General features: G+C 41.2%; 1 protein-coding gene and 1 long non-coding RNA gene across 5 annotated transcripts in view; one reads left to right on the top strand and one right to left on the bottom strand.

Moving 5' to 3' along the window:
- PTPRG (protein tyrosine phosphatase receptor type G) overlaps positions 1 to 19,405 on the top strand; it is a 555,232-nt gene that overhangs the window by 492,032 nt on the left and 43,795 nt on the right. For all 4 annotated transcript variants that reach the window (XM_081852306.1, XM_081852304.1, XM_081852303.1 and 1 more), the window contains exon 14: positions 8,078 to 8,169. In XM_081852306.1, coding sequence (XP_081708432.1) covers positions 8,078 to 8,169 — 92 coding nt within the window. The remainder of the gene's footprint in view (positions 1 to 8,077; positions 8,170 to 19,405) is intronic.
- Positions 1 to 19,405, bottom strand: part of LOC309337512 — a 53,428-nt gene that overhangs the window by 17,530 nt on the left and 16,493 nt on the right. The window lies entirely within an intron of this gene.

Here is a 19,405-nt window from a genome sequence, read left to right as displayed (position 1 = left end):
ATTATTGCTTTCTAGTTTTTATATACCATTTTTCATTAAAAGCAAAAGACAAATAAATCACAAAGCAGCTTACAAGGCAATCCAAGAAAAAATTAAAAACACCATATAAAAACAATAAAACGTCAAAATAGGATTCCACTCAGTACCCTTCCACTCACTCAGCACCCACACAGATGAATTCAACCTATACATGCACATATTCACCCACGCTTAAAACACCCACCTACAAACAGTCTCCCTCACTCTCAACAATAGCCATTAGATGCTGTTAAAAGGCGGTTAGGCAAATTCAGGGACAGCAGTTATGAGTCATGATAACTAAACTTAACATGTATAATCATAAGCAATGAGCCTCTGAATACTAGCTGCTCTGAAGCAACAGTGGGAGCATAGGAAGTCCATTGAGCCATCTAGCTGGTGGAGAAGTGCACCCCTGGTTTTTCTACATAACCCATACCCCTTTTATTTATTGGCAGTATTTTATTGTTTTTCTGCTTGCAAAGGAATTGGTACCTGAGGAGGAGTTTCCATTTGTAAACACACACTGCTCTCTAAAGTCAGTAAATTTAGTGAACATTCTTCTTCTTCTTCTTTGAATTTACATACCGCCCTATACCTGGAATATGGATATGTGCATATGCCCTTTTAAACCTTGTTCACATCTGTAGTACTCCGACAGAACACTTGGCAATACTCAATGTTGTAAATTTGTTAATGTCATTGAGTTAAAAAAACAACCACCACCATTTAGTGATGGAGGATCTTCCCTCAAAGACTTTTGGTGGTAGTCCCACCCACCCACAATTCCCTTTTGCCCATACCCGCAATTCCTTTTCACAATGGCCTGTCTGATGTCTGAGATCTCACACAGTGATTGTTCCCTGAGGAAAGCCAGCCAAGAAATAAAGCATATGGGGTTTAGGAAGGTTGTGCTGAGAGAATAGTGGGGCTGCTTCGCTGAGCACACTAGTCTCTTTCAAAGACAACAGAGTTCTCAGTAATTTGCAGAAAACATGTGTGGGCTGTCTGGATTGTCCTAGAATTGGAAAGGAGAATGGATACCATTTCAGCTATGAGATTGTGGAATTCTTTCTTGAAGCCTAAAAGTATTTCACTCGGTTTGGAACTGTATACTTCTGTTCCACGTGGATTTGGGTGCTTGTTCAAATGCAGTCATTGAAAATGTCATTCTGACTTCTGAGGAGATACCTCAAGTACCTTGAGCTCACCATAATAAATAGATTATTAGGACTCATTGGCAGAGTAGACAATAGGCCCATTTTAAGTTCTTCTAATTCCAAATGGACTTGATTTCAAACTATATTATATTAGTATTGCAGGGGGGGGTTACTTTTGTTTGTGCTTATTATTTAATACCCTCGGTTAACCACCATCACCACCAAAGCAAGACAAAACTGGATGCTAGAGAAGGAATGAAGGAAGCAGGAATCAAAATGGGTCTTGGGTGTCAAGAGGCAAGGCTTCATGAGGTTAAGGTGGGAGGGCTTTGGAGGACACCTTCCAGTGAATTCATGAACAAAGAACAGCTCAGCCCACACCCTCAGGAGCTGGCCTTGGGCCTGTTGAGGTTGCCATGCCTTTGTGTGTGGCTCCTTCCTCTCTGAGCCCCTGCATAGACTTTGTTGTTGAGTTGAAACAATACAACACTCTACTGAAATCTGCTATGTTGAGATATTCTGATAATGAAATTGAGGGTTACTGATTTTTTTTTAAGTTTTTTTATTAACAAAGCCAGACAGGCAGGGTATAAAATTATTATTATTATTATTATTATTATTATTATTATTATTATTAATTATTCTTTCACTTTAACGTGCATATGAAATAGAGAGCACAATTACAGCAACAGACAAAAATTAAAAGATGAAAAATGAAACTATAAAATAGGCATGTCGAATGAGTAGTTGCACATGAGTTAAAATAGCAAAATCTGAGTAAAGACTATTGGTGCTATCAGCTCATCAAGTTTCGTTCCAAATTTGCCAGGCTTGTGACAAGGTTTGGTTCGGTTCTGCTATATATGTCATAAAAGAAAGCCAAAGCATATAAAAAGTGTCTGGAGGGTCTAGTCCTTGTCAAAATCTCAAATTATGTGTAATTTTATCCATTATAGATATATTCCAGCATGAGTGGTACAAAGCTTCCAGTGTCAGATTTTGGGCTGTTTTTGAGTTGAAATTACTTTTAAGGGTTGCTGATTTGAAACTCATTTTGAGCTTGAATCTGTCCAGTCTTTACTATCTGCCACTATATTTTGAGCATATCTGAATGGAGCACTTGGGAAGGAGGAGGGTAGAGATGTGCTGAGAAGCATTTCTAATCCCATGTATGGGGAACCTTTGTCCTTCCAGATGTTTCTGAAATCCCCTCAGCCCCAACAAGCATGGCCAGTGGCCAGGGATGATGGGAGTTGTAGTTCAGCAACATCTGGAGGGCCAAAGGTTCCCCACACATGCCGTACCATATATGGCGCTCATCATCATGGTATGATGCTAGCTTATTGCAGTACTAGCAAGAAAGACACCATTAATGTACCTGCTGGAACAAGTTCCTGTGCAGTTTCTCATGGACCTGCACCCACACCTGCATGTTTGGGTGAAGGGACTAATTGGAAATGTTCTAGTGCAAATGTTCTTCATCACACTGTTCACATGTCACATGTTCGTCACATGTTCAGAAACCTGAGTTTCCATATAGGTAAAGGTAAAGGACCCCTGGATGATTAAGTCCAGTCAAAGGCGACTATGGGGTTGCGGTGCTTATCTCGCTTCAGGCCGAGGGAGCCAGTGTTTGTCCACAGACAGCTTTCCGGGTCATGTGGCCAGCAGGACTAAATCGCTTCTGGCAGAACAGAACACCGTGACGGAAACCAGAGTGCATGGAAACACCGTTTACCTTCCTGCCACAGCAGTACCTATTTATCTACTTGCACTAGTGTGCTTTCAAACTGCTAGGTTGGCAGGAGCTGCGACAGAGCAACGGGAGCTCACTCCGTTGCAGGGATTCGAACTGCTGACCTTCCGATCAGCAAGCCCAAGAAGCTCAGTGGTTTAGACCACAGCACCACATGCGTCATTGGACACCACTAAAATATTTTTCATAGAGCCTGACATATGCTCTTAAACTCTGTAGCATTAAAAAAGGTAGGATCAGGCCCCTCCTGATAGATAGCTTTCAGCTGACCATTTCCAGATTTTGCAATAAACTAAAGCCTCAATTTCCTGTGGTCTTAGCAAGTTCTTTGCTTGTGCTATGCTATAAGCAAGTGCATAAGTATGTGTTCAAATAGTGATCTGCCCACACGTAGGGGACTGCCTTTGTTTAAAGGAACAGAAGTGGTGGCTGGGGGAGGCATTGAGATCACGTACATCACGATCCCAAGCCTGTTTATTCTACTGTGAGTCCTGCTGATTTTTAGCGTGAGGGAATCCCAGATACTGGTACATAGGCCTTCTAGTCTTGGCACTAATATTTTAAAGAAGTTATTCCTGGAAGATACACCAGTGGCTGGTGTAGATGTAACACTGCGAGATCAATTAAACGTCGCTAGGCAATGAGGGGCGATTTTCGGGGTCTTCGCCCACCCTTCTCCCCGCTTCTTTGTCCCCCACCTCCCCAGTTATTGATAGCCAGTCTTTCCTACAGGGCAGATGGCCCTGTAGGAAGAAAGAAGGGAGAGTCTAGCTGGAAGAGGCTCTGAGGCAGTCTTCGCTTGCCTACTTTACTCTCCTGGAATCCTTCCCACAGGGTAGCTGGTGACAGATGGCTGCCACAGAGAAAATGTTGGCGTACATAGAAAACTAACCATTGTTGCCTTCAAAATTTAGAGAGCAGTGTCTGCACTGGGTAATAGGTATGTGTTGGCGGGGGGGGGGGGGTGTATCCAAAAGTTCAGGGGCTGCTGGTTGCTCAACCACAGCTAGGCAATAAGGTATCATTATGTCTGTACTGAATGAGCCAATGGAATGACTCTGTTACAGCCATTCAAGGTTTTGACAAAGCTACAGTGCTAGGCATTTGTTTGAAAGAATTCCATAGCACATCCAGCTATGAAGCTAGGTGAAAGGCTGATTCATGTGACAATTTTTGTCATCGCTTTGTATCATCACCTGGTCCTCTGTGCTGAACAAACACCTGAGTGTGGGTTAACATAATTGTGTAAATATCCTCAGATGTTATATGACCATAAATCAGTTACTCCTCCAGGTACACATGGTCTCTGTCACACATCTTTTCTTTTTAAGATTCATTTTTGTGATGCTACTTCCCAACATGTGGCAGATGGTAGGTTTTTGTCTTACATGCTGTTCTTCTGATAAATAATATCAGAAGCCTAGTTACAGCTAAACTTGGAATTGCTCAAAACTGGAAGATGGACATGTCAGTATTTAAAAGACAATAGTTCAAACTATTTTGGTCCTGTTTAGATCAGGATAAGCCAAAAATCAGGCTAACCTGGTGTAATGTTTGTTAACCTGGCCATTTTTTCTTAGTTACACTTTACCTTCAAACAAGGTTCAGTGTTAAACATAAGATGATCAATTTGTATCAGACTAGCTTTGTTATTAATAAATGTGACTCTTACACAGAACACCTGGAGGGATGGAAGCGGTGTGGGATTATTACTTTTTTCCTTCTTGTTGTCATTCGGGGGGCGGGAGGAATATAAAAAACACTAAAATGAAGCGCATGATATCAAAAGCCATCCTCCATGGATTTTGCTGAATATTTTACTCAAAGGAGAAAATCCTAAACGCTTCAAACACATGCACGTTCTACCTGATCCATATTCATAGGCCTTCCCTTGCTGTGACTGATTTATTCCCTTTTGTGCCCCCAGGGTGTTCATAGTCTATAGTAAAGGCGGCCTGAGTAGAAACCAAGTCTATCTTTACTTACAATCAGGAGGAGAAAGAGCAGTCAGGATATTAAGGGAAGAAACAAACTGATTTGTGAAGGAATATTTCATTATACGTCACATATGTCACAATGTTTGGTCATACGCCTCACGTATTTGATCATATGTCACACACCTTGGATTCCCAGGTATCATTTCACTACAAAGTAACGTTCCCAGAAAAGTACAGCTGTTAGGAGATGGTCTGTGTGGAAGCAGCTGGCTGCTTGTGAGTAAAATGATGCTATAGAATGTGTTCTTTGGTGGCTGCATATTGTTTCAGTGGCCCTATGAATTTAGCAGTCATTGCTTTCGTTATTCATCAAGAGCACAGTTGTTGGGGGCTGCCAGATGTCCCTATTATGATATCCCCGAGAGCCAGTGAATAAAGGGTCAGACTGGAACTTGGGTTCAGATCCTCACTCAGCCGTGACACAAAGTGGGTGGCCTTCACCCAGCCACAATCTCTCAACCTATAATCTACATCACAGGATTGTTGTGATGAGCAGGAGGGAAAATAGGATAACGTTCAAGTACACTGTCTTGAGCTGCTTGGAGGTAGGGCAGGATAAAATGTGTGTTTGAGTAGAATAGCTAGCTTTGTGGTTTTCGCTGTTCCTATTGTTTCAGTGGTTTTCTAAGTGTTAATTGCTGTGGATTCTGTGGTTTTATGCATCCTGTATTTCATACCCAACCCTGGATTCCACTTAGATGAAAAATAGGCTATAAACAGTATATATTGTGTGCATATTGTGTGTGTGTTCGGCTGTGTGCATGCCCCATAACCTTTTATCACATCTCCACTGACCATGACCCTTAGTTTCAAACAGTTCAACTCACTAGTTTCATGCTTGGAGGGGGCTCAAATTTCTAGGAAGGGATAGTGTTCTGGAGCCTATGTACACCCATCATTCTAGATCCAGAGAGGCTGAATGACCTGCAGAGGACCCTCCCCTATCCTTCTTGGATTTATTATGGAGTGACTGCACCCTCCTTACACCATTATCCCAAAGTGATTTTGAGATTATGTGAGCTTGGAGAAATGTTTCTCCCCCCCCCCAAAAAAAAATCCTTGTGCATAAAAAAAGTGTCTTGTCTTTTCCTCTTCAGATTTCATTGTTGGGCCAGTCCCACAGATCCTTCCATGGGGCACTAGGCTGTATTCTTGTATTTGCAACAAGAATAAATACAATAAAAACATTTTAAAAATTGTCCAGTAGCACCTTAGAGACCAGCTAAGTTTGTTCTGGGTATAAGCTTTCGTGTGCATGCACACTTCTTCAGGTACACACACGAAAGCTTATACCCAGAACAAACTTACTTGGTCTCTAAGGTGCTACTGGACAATTTTAAAATTTATTTTGACTGCATCAGACCAACATGGCTACCTACGTGAATCTACAATAAAAACACATAAGTGTAATAAAAGCATAATCAAAATTATAAAAATCCAGCCATTGTTGCTGGCTGCCCAGCTCCCCGCCGCGCACACACACACAACCCTTTGCCACTGAATGAATGAAAAGGTAGGTGCCAGGTAGGACTTCCAGGGGAAAGTATTCTGTTTCATAGGCTAAAAAGAAAAGGCTTGTTCTTTCTGCACACAACCATATCTCCATATGCTCAGCTAGTTGGCTTTGGGTTCAAGGGACAGCAGAATGGGGTGGTCATGCTCAAAACATTTGAGAAATAGTTCCATGGCTTCATCAATCTCCTTATTCTGAGCGTTTTGATCTGACAGCCCTAGCTTTGATTGTTAGCAGAATTCAGAAATTGAGGGCCTGCTGCATGCTGCATCTTGCAAGAGATTTGCTTGGCCTTTGAAAGCTGTGTGAGTTGCACTGCCTTTTTTCTCTCCCCCCCGCACCCCACCCCAAAGCCCTCTGCTATGTACCTCTGTTCTGGAAACAATGGCACTACAAATTGCTTTGACAGTGTCAGCAAAGCTGGCGGGATGGAGTGGGCTTTTCTGCTTGGCCGTAATTCCAGAAGCCGTGCTGTGCAGCAGAGAGACCGCTGCAAACCTTTACAAGCAGAGGCAGTCGCTTGCATGCCGGGGAAGCTAATCGCGGCAGAGGCGGAGGCGTCCAGGACCCCGCACAGGTGTTGAGGAGCAGCAGTTCATTAAGGGAGGCAGGAAGAGGGCTCTCTCTCTCTCTCTCTGCTCTGTCCAGGCTATTGTTAAGAGCTCCTGACAGCTGAGAGCAGCCCCTTTGCTTGTCACAATAGCTGCTCACGCTGAGCAAGGCTCATTAAATATTCAGTCCCAGCCTCAAGCAGCTCATTAAGGCAGCAATGAGCAGTGACGTGGCTGCTGGAAAGCCCTGCCTTGCTTAGCATCACCATGCACAGGCTCATTGGACCTCTGGATGCTCTCCTCCTCAGTGCCTTCTCTGTGATGACCAGCTTGTGCTCCCTGCTTTGCATTAAGTACAGGTAAAGAGAGCAGCAATTACAATGTGTTTAGGGAAGCAGATTCAAGTCTTTAAATTTGGCTGGCGGGAGCATCGGTGGGCTGCATCTGAGTTGCCCTCTGGCCTTTTCAGCGTTCCTTTCAGCGGAGGGGTAGGGGGGGTCGCAGAGGGAGGAAGCCGAGTTCACATCTACCACAGGCTTTTCCTTAGCAGCATGTGTGCTTCTCGTTGTTTTGCAGGAGAAGCCTGCAAAGGGGATTTGCACAGCCAGCAAAGAGTTGAATGAGACAAACTTTTTTTCCTGTTGAGATTGCAACTTCCCTAAGGAAGTAGTGTGACCGTTATGTGTGTTTTGCTCTAGGTGCTGCCCATTAAGTGGCAAGGTTCTACACACTTCCAACACCAGTGTGGTTATTATTGTTTTAGTTTTCTTTTAAGAAGGGCTGTTATTGAGCCACAATAATTGACACCCAAAAGTTTCCTTTTTAAGTGAATGCATGCACTCTCAGCTGCTAAACTTCCTAGACTGTTTAATAAGAGGTAAGAAACGGGACGCTCCTAAACGAAATGGTTTATGGTGACTGGTAGCAGCACATTTTAGCGTTCACTTGAGAGTCACTGGCATGACAAAATCAGAAATAAAACTTTGTGTGTGTTTGTCCATGTGTGTGGTGCAAATGCTTAGCATGGACAGAAATGTCAGAGAGCCCTGAGAGTGCTGATGATGTTTCTCTTCCATTCACAGAAAATGTTTTCAGACAGCTCATTTCTATGTGGAAGACAGCAGTTCGCCTCGAGTGGTGCCAAACGAAACCATTCCCGTTATTCCCATCCCAGGTAAGGAAGGTCTGACATCATGACTTAACTCATTCATACTTTGGGCTCCTTACAAATCACAGTTTGCACTGTATGTTCTATATCAGTCCATGCGCTTCCCACATTGGCTGACTTCTTTATACATTTGGAGCATCCTGCAGTTTGTAGTAATATTTCTGTAAATCTTCATTAAAATGAGGGGGAAACACAAAGTTTGGATTAGTGCTTTCTTATGTGGATAAGGCACAAACAGCATTGATGGTATCATAGTACGGAGTCCCCATGTGTCTTCTACTTTTCTGGCTCTGCCCTTTTGCCATTAATCACTTACTCCATCCTTCTTGTTCACTGAAGTTCTTAGTCTGCACCTTCTCTGGCCTCCAGCTGTGCAGGACAATCTTATGAATGTGTACACAGAAATCCTGACATTCACTGAGACTTACTCCCAGGTAATGTTGGATTGCAGTGCAAGTGGAACTCCAGTTGCCAGGTCTGCGTAATGAAGACTTTTGCTTGCCAGGCTGCCTGTGACCTTTCGGGGGCAGGGGGAGATCCCACCTACGCAGTACTGTTTTATAGGAAAAATCTAATTTAAATGTTAAGTGGCCAAATAAGATGCATAGGTTTTGCTTGAGGCAAAGTTGTACCAGTTTAGTCCTAAATACAGTCCTAAATACACTTACTGAAAAGTAAGCAGTGGTATTTACTTCTCAGTAAAGAGAAGATTGCTGTTAGAGTAGCCGCAGACTTGGTCCTAATGCTTATTTACTGGTTAATTGAAAATATCAAAGCACATGCCTACTATTTTACAATCTGTCAAGTGCCTTGAAGTAATTATATATGGAATGGTTCTCAGCAGAAATTTGTGAGCCAAAGCCAGACAGATGTGAAGATTTGCATATTGTCTGTTGTACATAGCTCTTTATGCCTTGAAACACAGGTAGCTATTTTGGTGCTGTCCAGATGTTGTGAACTACAACTCCCATTCTTCCCAGCCAGTAGGATCAATAGTCAGGGATGATGGAGTTTGTAGTCCAGCAACAACTGGAGGGCAAAAGTTTCCCTACTCTTGCCTTAGAGCAATGAAAACTCAAAGCTTTTTTCAAAGGCATGTTGGAATTGTCACGGTTTTTCCTGAGGTAGTGGGTTGGCTGCTGGTTGGCCACTGGTTTGAGCGTTACAGTTATCTTTCAGTTATTGGGAACATAGGAAGTTGGAATCCCTAAAAAGGCGGTGGACTCTCCTTCTTTGGAGGTTTTTAAGCAGAGGGTAGATAGCCATCTGCCATGGATGCTTTAGTTGAGATTCCCCTATTGCAGGGGGTTGGACTAGATGACCCTTGGGTTCCTTCCAACTCTACAATTCTGTGATTCTATGATTCAGATGCTCTCCCACTGAGAATTGTGCACTGCACTTATCCTCCCCCCCTTCCAGATATTTTGAAAGCCATGTAATGAATAACTGTTTTAGACTGAGATTCTTTGCAAGGCATACGTATAAGTTAAATATTGCTATCCAACAATATTGTGTACAATATAGATAAGATAACATTGGAGTTCTTTGTATGGCCTTGAGGCTTTTGTCGGAAGTGTGATTACCTTGTCTGACAAACCTCTGATGCTCATGTGGTGATTTTTTATTTATGGGATCTCCTGAGCAAACATGCAAATACATAGGAAATTCACTTGGAATGCTTTCTATGTCACTTTTCCAAGGTTTGATCCCATTAGCTGAATTCCAAATTGGGTTTGGATCTGCTTTATGGGATTGTCTTCAGAAAGGGGCTGTGGATAACCCATTCTGACAGAGCTTTTGTTCGCATACTCTTATCCAATTAGCAGCAAATCATGTCAGAAATGTGTACAGCTCTGCATGCTGTGATGATTTTCCCCTATTACCAGTGTGCACAATGCTACAAACCAGAAGTCCTTCATATAACCAAAACTTTGCCATTAAAATCCTCCTTAAGGTTTGTCTAAAAGCTTTTAAAAACAAAAAGAAATCTCTCCATCTTCTTGTCATGTGTAAGCAAAATTGTATTATTTGACCATATAGAATGCCTCACCCCCAAATGCTACTAATTCCATTAGTTCTGTGATATGTCCCCACACCATTGCAGGAGGTGCAAAGTATTCAGGAGAATAGCTATGAAGTTTAAGTGGAGTTGTAAAATAAAGAATTTCAGAGCTGAGCAGGAGAAAAGTTCTTGTCTAGTTTTTTACCTCATGTGGGTTTTCATTACTACAGATACATGTTGTTGGTTTTAATCAGATAAATAAGAGGGAACATTAAAAACAACAACAACCAAGCCCCCACCTTTTGTCTTAAACAATAGAAGAAAACCTCTTTTGGTTGAACATGTATATCAGGGTCGCCCTCTAGATGTTGTTGGCCTCCAGCTCTCACAGCATGGCCAATGGTCAGGGATGGTGGGAGGTGCAGTCTAGCAATATTTGGAGATAGACATGTTCCTGATCTCTGGTGTAGATCATTTATTAGTCTCTCTAAAAGGTGGAGGCAAAAGCTCCTTCTATTGGAGCTTCACTCTAATATAAGTTCTTAATACACTTTTAATACTAGGTTGTCTTAAGGACAAGAAACTTGGGGGAGGGGAATCTAGGAGGAGGGACCCCAAACATACTCAGTGGTCACATAATGCTGCTTGACTGTTGTGAGCAAAATGGGAAACGGGTGGGAGGGGAAAGGGACTGGAGGTTCCACTTATACATCAATAGCTGTTTTCTTCTTGCAGACAAAGAGGAAGCATCCATATCATTACAACCTTCCAACTAATGTATGTAGTTGAAACCAAGCCCAATTTTAGTTTGATTAATCAAAATAATGTGTGAAATAGCTAAAATGTTCAAATGGGCTCCCCAGATCTTCAAGCATTGGTCTGCAGAAGTGGGGCTTTGAGATCCAGGATAAAGTTTTCATCTTTTCTATTAAAAAAAAGGCGGAGGGTTATCGTGGCTCTTGATTTGAATGAATATTCTCAGTGTGTTTTCACACTAGAGGGAAGATTTTTAATTTTCTAAAAAGTGGGAGTGTGCCCATAAGTCCAAAAAGAAAGTGAGAAAATGGTTGCTTTTCATCAGTACTATTGAATTGTTCCAGGAGTGCCAAACCGGAACCTAGAATAGAATGATAGACAGTGGAATAGTAGTTTAACCTAAATACTTTTAGATATTATTAAAATACTGTTTTTCCTCTGAAGGTGGAAAGCCATATTACAAATGTAACATAAAAACAAAGATGAAATTTTCTGCATTATTCTGTGTAATAGGAAATATTCTGCCTCTTTTTTAGTGGTGATAGGTCTAACTATGACCAAGGTCTAACTATGGAAGTAAGAGCACCTTTTTGCATGCATTCTGAAGCAGCAACCTTTGTGGAACTTTTGCAGTTTCTTGTACATAGCTGTTGAGTTTTAGGTATATGATACCATGACAGTATTGCGCCTTAATGCTGGGAACTCAAAAGCTCAGTTCAAGCATTCAGGGCCAGTGGTCACAGTGTGTGAAGGGCCCAGGTGGGCTAGCAAGGCATGTACCAGCTGTATAACCCCAGCCAATGCCCAGTTGTCATCAGTCTGAAGAGGGCTCTTTTTGTGCTCATAAGACAGGTGTCGCCAGTGAGATGTCCTATAGATGTTGTTGAACTATAACTCCCTGACCATTGGCCATACTGGCTGGGGACTTGGTAGTCCAACAACATCTAGAAGGTACCACATTGACTACCCCTTGCATTGGGTATCCTTCATGGGGATGGGGAACCCTGAGTGAACAAAGTTTAACAAGGTTTACTTCCCTTTCCTATAAACCCCATGCAAATAGAAGCAGATTGTGAGTCTGCTGGCAAGTCACCTAGGGTCATGGCCGACACATATGATGTCATCAAGGTGGGACAGCTCTAGCCCCTCGTGTTCCTGCTGGTCCCATCATGCATTCAGTACCCATAGAAACCAGATGCCTGAGTAGAACTAAAGGTGTGCATAAATGTAGAAATAATTCTAAAAGTGGGGGGAACCCGTTCTTAGTCTGTTTGAATGGGTCCAATTAACCTCATCCTGATGCCCTTTCCTCGCTTCCCCACCACACCAGAAAAGGCTTCAAATTCCATTCCCCAGAGCAATCTGCTAAGTGCTGTTTCACACCTTCCTGTCAGTTATAACTCCTTATACAGCCATTTTTGCTGAAAAGCCTTTAAAGGTTAAATGGAAAATTCTTCCTTTTGATTCACTCATATGGTTGATAAAATGATACCTCTTCTAAACTTTTTCTTCCCCTTTAGAAATAGCCAGGGAGCATGAGAAAATCTCCCAAGCTGTATTGATTCTGGAAGTAAAGTATAAATGACATTTTAACAAACGCCAGTTCCTTAAAGTAATCTTTATTTGCTAGCGATACCCCAGGCAGTAGTTATAAATGGATAGTTAAATATGTCCCTGTGGATCTGCACATCTATTTAACCGGGCTGGGTGGACCAATTTTCATTCTCAGTTTCAGTCATATGGTCACAATGGAAGCAGTTTTGACCATGCATATCTAAAAATGTGAAACTCCTCTGCATTCCTTTTTTAAAACAACAAAAACACATTCTGTGACAGCTTTAAAGGTGCTTGACAGCTCCAAAACACATGTTGCTAATGATTGATAGTATAATAGAATTTTGCTGTTCTGCAACTGCAGCATTATTAGATACCTAGCTTTCCACAGAAGAAATTTACTTCATTTTCGACCATGAAACTGAATAGCATATAGGCATGTACTAATCTATGCCCATTCTGTCCTGAAGCCCAGAGTTCTCATTACAATTCATAATTAACTCTGCTGAGCAGTCTAGAGAACCACAGAACACCGACAGGATCATTAGCTCAGTTGCCCCTACAGCTATTACCCACTTAATATAAATCAAAAAGCATTGGTCTCGTCTGGGATCATGCCCTTAGGGGGAGAGCAACTGCGCCTGGATGGCAGACTTATTAAACATTATTAAATATGCTAGCCCATTCTATTACACACACACACACACACACACACACACACACACACACACTTGCCATTGCTTCATTTTCTGTTTCTTAGCACAGTTCATTTTGGGTGTCTCCTAGTGATCTTTTCATGGAACTCTTTATCACTAATCTGTAGTCATAGGTTGGGTGTGTGTGGATCTTGTCTGATGCCTATCAGCCCTCGCCACCAAATAAAAGCTGACCAGAGAATCATAAAACTTGCATTAAAAAGAGAAATATACATATATTTTGCCGGTGTTGTCATTAATGTACATCTCCCAGCTTAAGCCCCATATGGATCAAGGATAACCACGCATCTGTAAGTGAATCAATATGCTGTTTTTCCTCCAAAATGCTTATGAAGAGATGTCCCATTCTGCCCCTGCATGGAGAATTTTCTAATCTGTGGAGCAGATAGCAGAGTGACTGGCCTGGAACGAGGGCCATGTTCAAAATGTATGAGAAATATCAATCCAATTTCTTCCATTTGATATTGGCTTGCCTTCTTTTCCCCACTTCTTTTCAACAACAGTTTGAGTCATATTGGGTGGGGGGGACTCAACAGCTGCTGAACCTCTGACTTAGCACCAGTCAAGAAATTTCCACGACTTTCTCTTAAGTTTGCAAACCAGTGCTCGGATGTTTCCATTATCACTGTATGTCACCATATTCATTGCTAAGGAGGAGGAGGCCAACATGTACCCAGTGCCTTTTCATATCGGGTACTTTTTGCAAGACACAACATTCTCCTCAGTGAATGTAAATAGTTCTCATTTGGATTATTCAGGAATGACTCTCATTTCTTCCTTGCAGACTTAAAGGAGGTGGACTGAATGTCACTTTCATTTATTATTTAAAGGCGGATATGTGCATGTGGTTTATAAATTCAGATTTCATTCAATGTGCATAATATTTGTAACTGACACATCCCTTAATAGTTGCTCTTGGCATGATGCTATATAAGATTACACCTTGATTGAAATGGTGTCATTAATACTCACTCAGTCACAAGCACATGGTCTCTTTTCTTTTTCTTTTTTGTCTGCCTAAGAGTCAATTACGGCTCATGCAGAACTCTGGATCGGGACCAGTGAGGGTTCTTAATGACACTTAAAATATTAAATTTTGTGCTGAAATCTCATTGTTTTTCAATGGGATTTAGGCATAACTCGCTTTCTTAGAATAGACTCAGTACAGTGACTGCAATCCAGTGCACAGCTACATGTGTTCATCCTACTTAAATTCGGTGCAATTTAAATTCATTTCACAGTTTGCTGGCTTCCAGCCAATAACAACATAGTCTTTCTCTCAACCAGTATGTTCAATGTTGTTCAAAGGTTAGTTATGGGAATGCACTGTCTGCACACTCTGTAGTGTGTTGTTATAATCTTGTAAAATGAATAAAATAAAGAACATTCATAAGGGCAGTGGTCTGTCCCTTTACTGAGATTGGCTAAATTTGGGTGTTTGGAATGGAATAAAGGATTCATGAAAGCTCCCATAATGCATCAGTTAGGCATTATGGATACAGGCACGCATAAGTAATTGCAGGCTTGTAGCCTGTCTGAAAAGTAGTAGAATCATATAATAGTAGAGTTGGAAGAGATCCCAATGGTAATCTAGTCCAATTCCCTGCAATACAGGAATCTCAGCTAAAGCATCCATGACAGTAGATCCACCATTGTTCAAACATCAGTTATGGGAATTCACTGTACACTGTACGATGCACTGTGATTATAACATAAGATGATTGTAGCCAATGGAACTTGAGTTCAGTGGAACTTACTCCCTATTGTGTACACTGGATTGCACAGCCTCAGACTAGTCCAAATCAACCACTTGGGGTTGTAAGCAACTATGGTTTACTCAGAGTTGACCAGTTGAAATTGTGGGCCTATGTTAGTCATGCTTATTAATTTCAATGTGTCTACTCTGAATAGGACTTACACTTTCTGCAAAGTGTCTGCAGCAGTTTCACTAGACATTGCATGTATGATTTTTAGTAAGATCCAGTCTGTCATACACTGCTCAAATGGCATTGTTGTTAATATCTTTTTTGCATCACCAGCAAATCCCTAAACTATCACTTTCCCTTGACACTAGAATAGCCTCTTAAATCATCCACTTAACATCTTTTAACACGCTGTATCCCTGATCCTCCAAGCTTCTGTCTTTTCTTAGCCCTCTCCACCCCTTGCCATAGCTTTTTGGTAGAGCACATGCTTTGGCCCTGGGGCCTTTTGTTTGCAACCATTGGTATCTCCAGTGAAAAGGATCTGGTAGCAAGTTGTGCAGAAGGGACACTTTAAACATTGCCCAGATGCAGCAGAGAATGTGCATCACAAGACCTATACATATGGAAAGGGAATGTGAGAGTCACTCGTGGTTCCCATCTTTTGGCTTAGCCTTCTTTACAAAAGTCAGGGGCAAAATAAAATGACACTGAATGGATTGTGTGTGTGTGGTAAAAGTAATCACAGTTGTAAACCACCTTTTTTGCATTGCACATATTTACTAAACACAAGTGTCATTATCTATTTTTATTTTATTTTTAAAGTAAGATTTATATATGGCCGTTCATCAAAAGATCTCAGGGATGTTCACAAGATTAAAATACAATATAAAAGCACAACTAATTTGTTAAAGCTGAAACAACAAAACAATAGCCCCCCCCCCACACACATTTAAAAGGCTGTAGAATATTATCAGACAAAGGCCTGGTGAAAGAGGAAAGCTTTTGCCTGGCACCTAAAAATATATAATGAAGGTCCCCGATGAATCTCCATGGGGAGAGCATTCCACAAACGAGAGCTACTGTGCAGAAAAGGCTTTCTCGTGTTGTCACCCTCTAGACCTCATGTGAAGGAGGCACACAAAGAAGGGCCTCTGATGATGAATCCAGAGTCCAGGTCGGTTTATATGGGGAGATGCGGTCCTTGAGGTATTGTGGTCCTGGGTCAATTAAACTGCGCACTTTAATGTAGCCTTAATGTGGGTAGGAAAGTAACCCAAGATGTCTGCTCATATAATCCACATGCTGATTGCATTATAATATGTTCCACCTGTGATTAAGGTTTTATTGGGGGTCTTCCATGGAAGGTTCTGTTTACACTCAAAAAGGAATATAAGCCCCCTGCAAATCTTACCCTCTCAAAATGGGGGAGGCTGAGAACTCATCAGGTGAGGCAACATATACAGGATACGAGAGGCAGAGCTTGTCTGCATGGCCCAATCCAGAGATTCTGTTTTGCATGTTCAGGCAAATGCCTGAACGTACCTAGAGACTGGGACAAATGTACAATTATAATATAATCCTATATATGTGTACTCAGAAGAAAGTCCCTTTGGGTTCAATGGGACTTACTCCCCAGGTAAGTGAATATAGGATTGCTCAAGACTAGCAAGCAAGGCTGCTTGCTGGAAGGCTATGTAAAGCCTTGATTTTTAACACGGCAGAATGTTTTCCCATGTGTAGATGAGGAGAGGCAGGCTAGTCTTTAACATATTGGTAAGTAATTTAGATCTATTGAAACAAGAGAACCTACTTAATTTTTAAAATACTTATTTATCCATACTGACATGACATAAGGACATATAAGCCTCTGAGACAGAATGAAGAAGAATCAAAATAAATAAAATAAAAAGTATGAACAATGGTTATTAACACAAAATATATCCTCCCATTTATTGAATGTTGGGACAAGAAGGTTTTTTCCACTGTGACACTAATGAATGCTGCCCGGTTTTAGGCAAGGAGAAAGCTAATTGCCCAAATGGGACTTTGCACTGAGCAACTGTTAGGTTTCCTAATTAGCCTTTATAGGATTTCATTAATCTCTTCAGTAGACTAAAAGAGGTATGGTCTCTGAAGTAAATTTTCCTGAAATGGAAAAGAAGCTTATCAGTAGCCACTAGATAAAAGGTACCTGAAAGAAGCATGTTCCTCATATGCATTAGCAGATTTTATTTGAGGAGGCATTTAGAGTGCATGAGCAAAGAATGCAGTGGAATTTTCGAACAATGACTGCATTTTTGGAATGTAGAACTTTCAAACTCTACTTCTGGCTGACTATATATTTTCCTTCAAAGGAATGCTCCTGATATTTGCAGACTGTATAGAATAGTTGTGCAGAGAGTCCTAAACTGACGAATCACAGTGCTTCAGATTACTTTAATCTCTGGCTTTTTGAGGCAAGGGAAAAAAGATAAAATGAATATGAATTGGCAGGTTGTTTGCCTCAGCTAGACCTTTTGTAAGTCAGAATAAGTCATTCTGTCCCGCTGCCCCCAGTCCATTTGAAATATCAGGATCTTTAATTCTGGGCATTGTGGAGTTGACCTGAAGATTATCTGAGTTACTCGCATCAGCACTGAATCACACAAACTCTTACGAGATCAGCTTGTTTCAAAGTGAAAGCTTTCAAACACTGAAAAATTTAGCTCCTGCCATGCTCCGCTCTTTGGTCTACTGACAGCTTGGTAAAGATGGAAGTGGAGGTGGGATCTTCCCATCATGATGCCAAGTAGCTTCTGCCACAAGTGTTAACTTTTTCTCTGCTGGGCAATTTAACCAGAAAGAATGGGAAACTTCAGAACAAAATACCTATATGGAGATGTCATTTGCTGTGCATTTAAAAAAGAAGAGGGAAGTGAAGAAGAGATAGAGCAAGATAAGACAGACCAAGGTGGGGATGGGAAAGAGGGAGGAAGAGAGCAAGAAGAACAGGAAGAAGAAATGCTCGATCAGGGAAACTCAACAGTGATTGAATACCTTTCAGACACAGAAGATCCATATAATTTGTCACCAGGTGATGGCTTGATTGATTCATTGTTTCATTAAATAGAGGTTGTAGTCTACCTTTGACTTTAGTTCATCCTTTTCACTGATATACCAAAACATATGGGAAGTGTCTTAAATGTCCCAAAGTAGAGATAGTTGCTGGACTCTTCAAAGTTGGATTTATTCCCATTCCAATAGTTTTCAAGCCTTTGGTTAAGCAAGTTTTTCTTGGTATTCCTGCATGCTCTACATCAAGTGCAAAAGATTATTATGTGCTCATTCTCCCAAGGAAGGGTCACAACTCTGTAGTCTAAGCAGACAGAATAAAAATGGCATACTGCGAGAGCCACTCATCCTCCTTGTTTTAACATATATAGTTTATCTCATTAATTAGATACATTGCAAAACTGTAATTTAGAGTTAGATATGCTAAAACAAGGGTACATGGAAAGGGACGTGTTACTAGTTTTGGCTGTAGATTGGGACTCAATACTGTAACTGATCTCAGGAATTTTTTGGGGGGGGGGGATTATTCACTGTGTCAGAAATTTAACTTCTCATGAAAGTAGCATAGGAATTCATTCACTTTCAGAGACATTAGTTGCATTGGAAAATATATTATTACAACCTACCTGTGGATGAGAGTTAATTCTTCTGCTAAGCATACAGTCGTACCTCAGAAATTGAACAGAATCCGTTCCGGAAGTCCGTTTCACTTCCAAAACATTTGACTTCCAAAGCACAGCTTCTAATTGGCTGCAAGAAACTCCTGCAGCCAATTGGAAGCCCCGTCGGATGTTCGGCTTCCAAAAGAACATTCAAAAACCAGAACACTCACTTCTGGCTTTCGATCATTCAGGAACCGGAACGTTCAACTCCCAAGGCGTTAGGCAGCCAAGGTACGACTGTACTCACATTACTATGATATTGTAATAAATACTGTACTAGAGGGAGAGACTTGCTGTCAGGTTTAACCTCAAAAATTCCCTGGATTTTGCAACGGTATTTTATTAGCATATCTAGAGAAAATTCAAGAAGTTACCATGAAGTGCAGGCCAGGCAAAAGTAAGCATAAATGTAGATTTTGCATGGATCATACCAATCTATAAATTGTTGACTTAGCCTTAATACAACCACAGAACACAGTCAACCAAAATGTTTCCATGGGCAAACCTTTTTGGCTGTTCCATGTATCACAATAGCAGAAGTCAGAGGTAGTAGAACTGATAACAATAATAGTTTAGAATTCAGAGCCCTCTTTATTGTTTGTCAGTATATTTTCATATTGCAAAGCGTTAAGCTATACCAAATACATACATAAATGTGTGTGTAAAAATACCTATGACATAGAGCCAAAGCAAGGTAATTTGCCCTACTCATAATTTGCATTATCTGTGATCAGGCACACAGCAAAGGTAATAGATATGCTGCGATTTCTCAGCTATTCTGCAGTTAAGCCCATC

This window comes from Podarcis erhardii, assembly GCF_964252035.2.
Source record: "Podarcis erhardii genome assembly, chromosome: 2".
Lineage (NCBI taxonomy): Eukaryota > Metazoa > Chordata > Lepidosauria > Squamata > Lacertidae > Podarcis > Podarcis erhardii.
This window is presented reverse-complemented; position numbering and strand designations above follow the sequence as displayed.